General features: G+C 41.6%; 1 protein-coding gene across 2 annotated transcripts in view; it reads right to left on the bottom strand.

Annotated features, from left to right (window-relative positions):
- Positions 1–1,112: 1,112 nt before the first annotated feature.
- The window catches only part of ZMYND12 (zinc finger MYND-type containing 12), a 34,016-nt gene continuing 26,518 nt past the window's right edge, over positions 1,113–8,610 (bottom strand). For both annotated transcript variants that reach the window (XM_017541772.1, XM_017541773.2), the window contains 4 exons: positions 7,485–7,607; positions 6,325–6,436; positions 3,901–4,046; positions 1,113–1,635 (listed from right to left, as the gene is read on the bottom strand). In XM_017541772.1, the coding sequence (XP_017397261.1) occupies positions 1,513–1,635; positions 3,901–4,046; positions 6,325–6,436; positions 7,485–7,607 (504 nt within the window). In that variant the 3' untranslated portion in view covers positions 1,113–1,512. The remainder of the gene's footprint in view (positions 1,636–3,900; positions 4,047–6,324; positions 6,437–7,484; positions 7,608–8,610) is intronic.

Here is an 8,610-nt window from a genome sequence, read left to right as displayed (position 1 = left end):
ACAATGGTTGAACTAATTTATACTCCCACCAACAGTGTAAAAGTGTTCCTATTTCTCCACAACCTCTCCAGCTCATCTGTTATCTCCAGATTTTTTAATGATCACCATTCTAACTGGTGTGAGATGGTATCTCAATGTAGTTTGATTTGCATTTCTCTAATGACCAGTGATGATGAGCATTTTTTCATATGTTTCTTGGCCTCATATATGTCTTCTTTTGTAAAGTGTCTGTTCATGTCCTTCCCCTACTTTTGAATGGGCTTGTTTTTTTTTTATTGTAAATCTGTTTTAGTTCTTTGTAGATTCTGGATATCAGCCCTTTGTCAGATGGGTAGATTGTAAAAATTTTTTCCCATTCTGTTGGTTGCTGGTTCACTCTGATAATTGTTTCTTCTGCTGTACAGAAGCTGTGGAGTTTAATTAGATCCCATTGGTCTATTTTGGCTTTTGTTGCCAATGCTTTTGGTGTTTTAGTCATGAAGTCCTTGCCTATGCCTATGTCCTGAATGGTTTTGCCTGGGTTTTCTTCTAGGGTTTTTATGGTGTTAGGTCTTATGTTTAAGTCTTTAATCCATCTGGAGTGAATTTTAGTGTAAGGTGTCAGGAAGGGGTCCAGTTTCTGTTTTCTGCATATGGCTAGCTAGTTATCCCAACACCATTTATTAAACAGGGAATCCTTTCCCCATTGCTTGTTTTTGTCAGGTTTATCAAAGATCAGATGGTTGTAGACGTGTGGCGTTGCCTCCGAGGCCTCTGTTCTATTCCATTGGTCTGTATCTCTGTTTTGGTACCAGTACCATGCTGTTTTGATTACTGTAGCCTTGTAGTATAGTTTGAAGTCAGGTAGTGTGATGCCTCCAGCTTTGTTCTTTTTGCTTAGGATTGTCTTGGCTATGTGGGCTCTCTTTTGGTTCCATATGAAGCTTAAGCCCACCTTCTTTTCTTTATGTGGATATTTACTAGCATACCATTTTAATCCCTTTGTTGATTTTTAACTATTTTTGGAGCTATTTTCTTAGTGATTGTTCTAGGAATTATAATGGGTACTTTATGACAATCTACCTCAGAGTAATGCTAAGTTAATTCCACCATAGAATTAAGAATAGAGAAACTTTGCTCCAATATAGCTTTATTCCCTCCTTTACCCATCCTTTAGCAAAAGTCTATGAACCATGCATCACTGGGAGACTTCTGGAAAAATGACAAACTATTTATAATTTAATTACAAATACCATATTAGTGATCTGACTACACATTACTCAGTCATACAAAGTCATGATAAACCAAGTACAAAGGTCATGACAAACAATAGTTTTTACTGATTTCTATGCCTAAAACTTTATATTCCCTCAATATGCTGTGTAAGAAAAAATAACAGCTATGTTTGCCATCCCAGGGAAAGAGGGTGGAATCTTCAGCAATCTACAGTACCTCAAGCAGTTGTGCAAGGCTGGAATCTATTAGACATTCAGTAGCTCCTGGAATAACCCTTGATGCAAAGCTCATGGGTCATTAAGTATTGGGATGATCTTCAGTTGAGATAAGACTTAATAACTCTCGAATGGTGCTTTGCTCATGGACATCGAGCTGTTGTTCTTCGGCGAGATTAAGGGCCCTCATGCCATATTCCTGTGCCTGAAATAGAATTGCAGTGACAACAGGAAGTTGCCACAGGAAGGCATAACATTGGGAGGCCCCATCTGTGCCAAACTCCAGAAATATGAGAGAGAACTCATCACCTTTTCACACCACTGACTGAGTTCTTGTTGATAAACACATGCCCTTACAGCTAGCCACATGTGTTTTTTTCTGGTGCCCTGCTAGGCAGGGCAGCAGGACACCAGAAGAAAACCCCACCTGACTTGACAAACTAAGTACAAACTAAGTATACCTTCTTAACAAAGTGAGATCTTTGTAGGGCCTTAATCAGGCCCTATAGGCCATCACTGGAAGGCACAGAGGTGACAGGTACCACAGTAAATGACCACCCTGGGGTGGTCCTGGAGGCCATGTGGCCCAGAGTTTTGACTTGGAAAGAAGCTCCCTTTTCTTCCTCCCTTCTTCCCTTTCTTCCTATAAATAGTTACTGATGGTTACTATGTTCCAGTTACCGTGAGTACAGGCAGAAAGTCCTATTCTCATGGAACTTATAGTGTAGTAGGGGAGAAAGACAATAAACAAGACAAATAAGTAAAACATGATAGTATCTTAAACAGGGATAAATGCTAAGGAAAAAATAAAGCAACAAAGGGGATGGGAAGCATTAGAGGTAGTAGTGGGGGTTTACAGTTTTAGACAGGGAGACCAGGGAACGCTTCAGTGAAAAAAAAACAGTTGAGTCAAGTGAAGGCCTGAAGGAAGTGAGCTGCCAGTCTTGACGTATAGATGTATGCCTTTTGTCTAAGGCCTCTTAATGACTTCCTTGAGTATACAGTGGAAAATTGGACATTGCACTGCAGAAAAGAGGTTTTGTCCAATGTAAATTTGAAAATTCAGTGGAAATATTTTCCTATTCCTCACCCATTCCTACGCCTATCCCAGACAGGGTTAGTGCCCTTCCTCTGTGCTCCCACAGTGCTCTGGGCTTCGCTGTCATTCTCTATTATAGCCCGCTGACTTTGAGCTCCTCCAGGTCTGGTATACTGCAGGTGCTTAGTAAAAGTTAGCTGATGAAAGAAAAGACGAGAGGGAGGGAGAAGGGAAAGGAGTCTTAAATTTTCCCATGTCATCCACACAAAAAGGCCTCCTTCCAACCAGCCTCCATTCTCTCCCCCTGCCTGCTGCTTTTTCTTTTCCTTTCTTTCTTTCTTTTTATTTATTTATTTTTTTTTTTGAGACAGGATCTTGCTCTGTCACCCAGGCTGGAGTGAGTGCAGTGGCACAAGCATGGCTCACTGCAGCCTCAGCCTCTTGGGTTCAAGCAATCTTCTCATCTCAGCCTCCTGAGTAGCTGGGACTACAGGTGTACACCACCATGCCCGGCTGGTTTTTTTTTATTTTTAGTAGAGACTGGGTCTCATTATGTTGCCCAGTCTTAAACTCTGGGCTTAAGCAATTATCCTGTCTCAGCCTCCCAAAGTTCTGGGATTACAGGCATAAGTCACCACTGTGCCTGGCCTAGTTTTCTGGATAGCAGTTTCTATTATCTGAAATTATATTAGACATATATATGTTTATTTCTACTCCTCCAAAAAACACAAGTGTCACGGAGATAGGAAACATATTACCACTGTATCCCCAGTCCCTAGAGTAGTGCTTTGCAAATGACAGATGTTCAATAAATGTTTGAATGAATGAGAGAATCAACCAATAAATCAATAAACCTGAGATATGCCAGGTATGCTTACTGTCTGTAAGATACTGGGCAAAGAACTGACCTTCTCAGTGCTTCAGTTTCCTTGTTTATAAAGTAGAGACAATAAAATACCTACCTCATAAGGTTGGTGTCTAAGCATTAAGTATGATAATTATGTAAAGGGTTCAGACCAATGACTGGTATGTAAAAAGTGCTCAAAACCAGTTACTTTTTGAATCATTTCATGGCAATGCATTTCTGCCGAAATCGCCACAGCAACAGGAACTCAGTCACTGAGTGGAGTTAGAGCTGCTACTTCATCCCTCCCAGGCTCCTCGGAGCCCTCCTGCCCTGCAGGCTTCCTAGCACTGCCCCAGACTCCCTTTAACTATACAAGCCTGGGAACCCTGGGGAAGAGGACAATCCAGTTTCCATTAGGCAGGCTGGACTCAACACAAGAGAAATGTCATGAGCATCTGAACTTCTTTGGAGTGAGGGCTTGCCCTGAGGGCAAAAGCTATTGGAATTGGGCAAAACACAGATGAGTTCAACTAGATGAATTTCTACCTTCATTTTAGACATGTTGCTTTTTTAGGAAGACTTGCCTTTGAAGAATTCATCATCAGGTAGTAAAGCATGACCAGGATTTTCAGAACAAAGATAGTTTTTTGGGGAGCTTTGTCAGCAGTAGATTCTCGAATTTTCAAGATTGAAGTCAGGATGCGAATCGCTTCTGCTTCCTGGGCTTCATCTGCATTGGAAGTGGGAGAAAGGAAAAACAGCTCTTGGCAATTGAGTCTCCCCTCATCAGAAGCACTCAGCTGTTACAAGGCCTGGTCTACTGAAGGCTTTCCAGGGGCACTGGTGGAAATAGCACAAATTACAGCAAGCTCTTTACCTGGAGGACTCCCTCCACGTGCAAAGCAGGAAGCAAGGAAGCAGGAGTTTCAGACCACTTTCCAGCTTTGCTTAGCACGTCATTATCAGAGTAGCCTGAAAATATGCTCACTCTCACAGGTCCCAAAGTTGCTGAGGTTTTCTCTTTTGGAGTCCTGAACTCTAGATCTCTTGGGCTTGCAAACGCAGAGAATTTGTTACAGGCAGATTCCTTGGGTCCAATTCCTTGTGTCCTGTAGCTGAGAGGAGAGCTGGGGAAGGGACTTTTTGTGGTTGCATCAGCTTAACTCTTCTTCCCCAGGCCAAAGATGCGTAAGCAACAGCCTTTATGCTTCCCTCTGTTTACTATTTTCCCCAGTAGTTTTTGGTCCTACTTTAGTCATCATTTACTGAGAAGTTATTACAGGTACTTAAAAGCACTTACACAAGTACTAAGCTTAAAGAAAAAAGACAAAAGGATATGCACCATTATGTTAAGTTTGGCTATCTTTAGATATCTGTGATTTCCAAGTGTTCTGCTGTAATGTGAACCACTTGCATAATGAGAGAAAATTCAATTAAGTTATTAATTTGTTAAACTGTAGCTCAAAACCTCTCCTCTAGAGTCTTCCTTCTTCAGCACCACCCAGCTGTCCTTATGTCTTCATTCTGGGACTCATCTTGTAATATAATTTGTACTTATAGGAATATTCTTTTATTATTGCCTATAGGTTCTATATCACCAACTGCACAGTATGTTTCTTTTGAGCAGAAACAAGATCCTCTATGTCTTTTCATTGTCTCTGAAGGCATGATGCTATACGGTGCTATTTAATACTTAGCCCTTTGCTGCACCAGGGAATACAGTTTAATCCAGTTGGGCCCTGCCACTGAGAAGCTCACTGTTCAGTAAAGCATGAAGTTAAGGCACGAGAAGAAATCAGCAATGCAACTTCTGTGTACAGTCTACCTTGGCTTCTATGTCCTGGAGCAAGAGTCTCCAACCCCCAGGCCATGGCCCAGCACTATTTTGTGGCCTGTTAGGAACTGGGCGGCGCAGCAGGAGGTAAGCAGGGGTGGTGGGGATGAGCAAAGCTTCATCTATTTACAGCCAGTCCCCACTGCTCGCATTAACACCTGAGCTCCGCCTCCTGTCAGTTCAGCGGCAGCATTAGATTCTTTTAGGAGTGTGAACCCTGTTGTAAACTGCGCATGGGAGGGATCTAGGTTGCACACTCCTTATGAGAATCCAGTGCCAGATTATCTGTCACTGTCACCCATCACTCCCAGATGGGACCATCTAGTTGCAGGAAAACAAGCTCAGGGCTCCCGCTGATTCTATATTATAATGCAAGGTATGTATTATTATATATTACAATATATTAATAAGAATAACATAGGGCACAATAAGTATAATGCATTTGAATTCTCCTGAAACCATCTCTTCCCCACCCCCCAGTCCATGGAAAAACTGTCTTCCATGAAATGGGTCCCTGGTGCCAAAAAGATTGGAGACTGCTGCCCAATCTTTTTCTTTTTCTTTTTTTTTTTTTTGAGACGGAGTCTCGATCTGTCACCCAGGCTGGTGTGCAGTGGCATGATCTCGGCTCACTGCAACCTCTGCTTGCCAGGTTCAAGCAATTCTCCTGCCTCAGCCTCCCAAGTAGCTAAAATTACAGGTGCATGCCACCACACCCAGCTAACTTTTAATAGAGATGGGGTTTCATGGCATTAGGCAGGATGGTCTCCATCTTCTGACCTCATGATCCGCCTGCCTCGGCCTCCCAAAGTGCTGGGATTACAGGTGTGAGCCACCACGCCCAGCCCAGCTGCCCAATCTTTTAAGGAGGTATAACATAAAAAACGGATTTTCTGCAGCAATCACAGGGGGCTTTGATGGAGTCTTTTTTTCCTCTAAATCTGCCCCTTATTAACCCCCTGAATGGCTATGTGTGATGATAGGGATCTGAATTCTTCCCAACACTGGTAAAATCTCTTTGATCCCTATGTCTCAGTTTTCCCCATCAGCAACATGCGGAAGGTGGCAGTGCTCTGCTTCATGACAGGGACAGCTGCTTTCCCTCTTAGGGACAAGTTCTGTGCACTGGGTGAGATGAAGTCACGCTCTGCCTTCAGGGAAAACTGCTACTTACCCAAGCCAGTGTCATTCTCAAATAATTTGCCCAGTAAATCCATTTGTTGGGTGTGAGCCTGTGAGAGGACTTGATAGTGATTGTTCAAATATGCATCCCAGATCTCAGAGACCTGTTGGGAAAAGAGATGGTGATACGACAAGCAGGCCAGATCTCAGCCGCTGGACCAGGCAGGTGAGGAGAATAGCGCATTTGGCCGGGTTTCTGAACAACTTAGAGGTTCTCTCTCTTATGTGCCTGGAGGCAGAGGGAGCCCTAGGAGCCCAAACAGGCCTGGCCAAGGTAAGTGTAACAAGTGATGGGCTGCAAAGGGCGTGTGGCCACTCATCTTGGGGTAGCCCTAGTGGGGTCTAATAACAGTGGTTATCTTTTGTGCAGCACATACAGCACGAAACCTTCACGTCCTCACAACATCCTGATGTAATATTCTTATTATTCCCATTTTACATGTAAATAAACAGGCTCAGAGAAGTTCAGATCACACATGACTTCTGGTAATAGCTGTTAAGTGGCATAGCCAGAATTTAAACCCAGGTCTATCTGACTCTAAAGCTTTTAAGCTACAGCAAAATGCCTCTTTCTCAGAGGTAGGTCTAAAACATGAGTCAACAGTCAGCATGAAAGCCTATATTACCCATTTATTACACAAATGATTGCTTGCTAAGTGAGTTGTTACTATATGGAGATAACTGACATTTCAATATATTGGAAATAGTTTTAAATCTTTTACAGGTAAATATGGACATGTTAAAGTACTCTCATGCTCTTGGATCCCTTGACAGGATCTTGTAGCAATAGATTTCCCTTAGAAACCTCTTCTCCTTCTCTATTGGACACTTCGGTATGCCCACATTGGCTTGCTGTATGAGTAAGACAGAGGACACAACAGTCTATTTGAAGGGGTTTGGCTCTTACTGACCTATCCTTCATTATTCGTTAATCACCCTATGGATGTTAAGGGTTAGTTTATTTTGGTAGTGGAGACACAGAAGAAAGAAAATAGAGTGTATCATGTATCAGTCTCTATAATCTTTGGCAAGCCACTTCATCTCTCTGTGCCTCTTTCTCATGAATGGTAGGTTTCTCATGAATAGTCCAGTACAAGTTGTAAGATATCAAGCCTAAGAGTCAGGGTGTGGCTCCCACATTCTCCAGCTTACCTTGGTGTACAATGTGTCTGCCAGGTCCAACTTTTTAAGGTCATAGAATATATTAGCCAGGTGGAAGTAGCCTCCTGAAGTCCTAATGTCCTCTGTTCCAAATGCACAACTGGCAAAATAAATCTACAGCAGGAAGAAGAAGGAGAGTGCTTGAGTTCCGTTTGCAAATCATGTATCTGATAAAGGACTTGTATCCGGAACACATATGAAAAACTGTTACAACATTCTAATTTTAAAAAGGCAAAAGATCTGAACTGACATTTCTCCAAAAAGATATTCAAATGAATAATAAGCACACGAACAGATGCTAACATTGTTAGTAATTAGTAAATGCAAAACAAAGCCATAATGAGATATCACTGCATATCCACTAGGATGGCTCGAATCAAATTCAGAAAATAAAACTGTTGGGAAGGATGTGGATAAAATGAAACCCTCATACATTGCCAGTGGGAATGTAAATGGTGTAGCCTCTGTGGAAACAGTTTGGTAGTTCATAAAAAAGTTAAACATAGAGTTGCTACATGACCCAGCATTTCCTCTTCTAAGTATCTACCCAAGAGAAGTGGAAACGTATGTCCACGCAAAGATTTGCACATAAATGTTTATATCCACATTATTTAAAATACACAAAACATAGAAACAACCAAAATGTCCATCAACCAATAAATGGATAGACAAATTATGGTATATGCAGACAGTGAAATACTAATCAGCAACAGAGGAATGGACTGTTGATATATGCAACAACATGGATGAATCTCAAAATAATCATGCTAGGGGAAAGAGGTCAGATGCAAGGACCACACACGATTCTGTCTGTATGAACTATCCTGAGAAGGCAAATCTGTAGAAACAGAAGTGGTTACCTGGGGCAGGAATGGGAATGGGAAATGACTGTAAATGGATACAAGGGTAATGGAAGTGTTCTGAAACTTGTTTGTGCTGATGGTTACACTACTCTGTAAATTTGCTAAAAATAATTTAATTATACACTTAAAACGGGTAAATTTTATGGTATATATCAATAAAGTTGTGTGTATGTTTTTTTAAAGCTATGCTAAAGAATCTGAGCTTGTGCTAATTCTCTTTGTATTAATTCTTTTTTTTTTTTTTTTTTTTTTTT

The sequence above is a fragment of the Cebus imitator genome, unplaced genomic scaffold (assembly GCF_001604975.1).
Source record: "Cebus imitator isolate Cc_AM_T3 unplaced genomic scaffold, Cebus_imitator-1.0 Scaffold136, whole genome shotgun sequence".
Lineage (NCBI taxonomy): Eukaryota > Metazoa > Chordata > Mammalia > Primates > Cebidae > Cebus > Cebus imitator.
The sequence above is the reverse complement of the archived record's forward strand: the minus strand, read 5'-3'. Positions and strand labels throughout refer to the sequence as shown.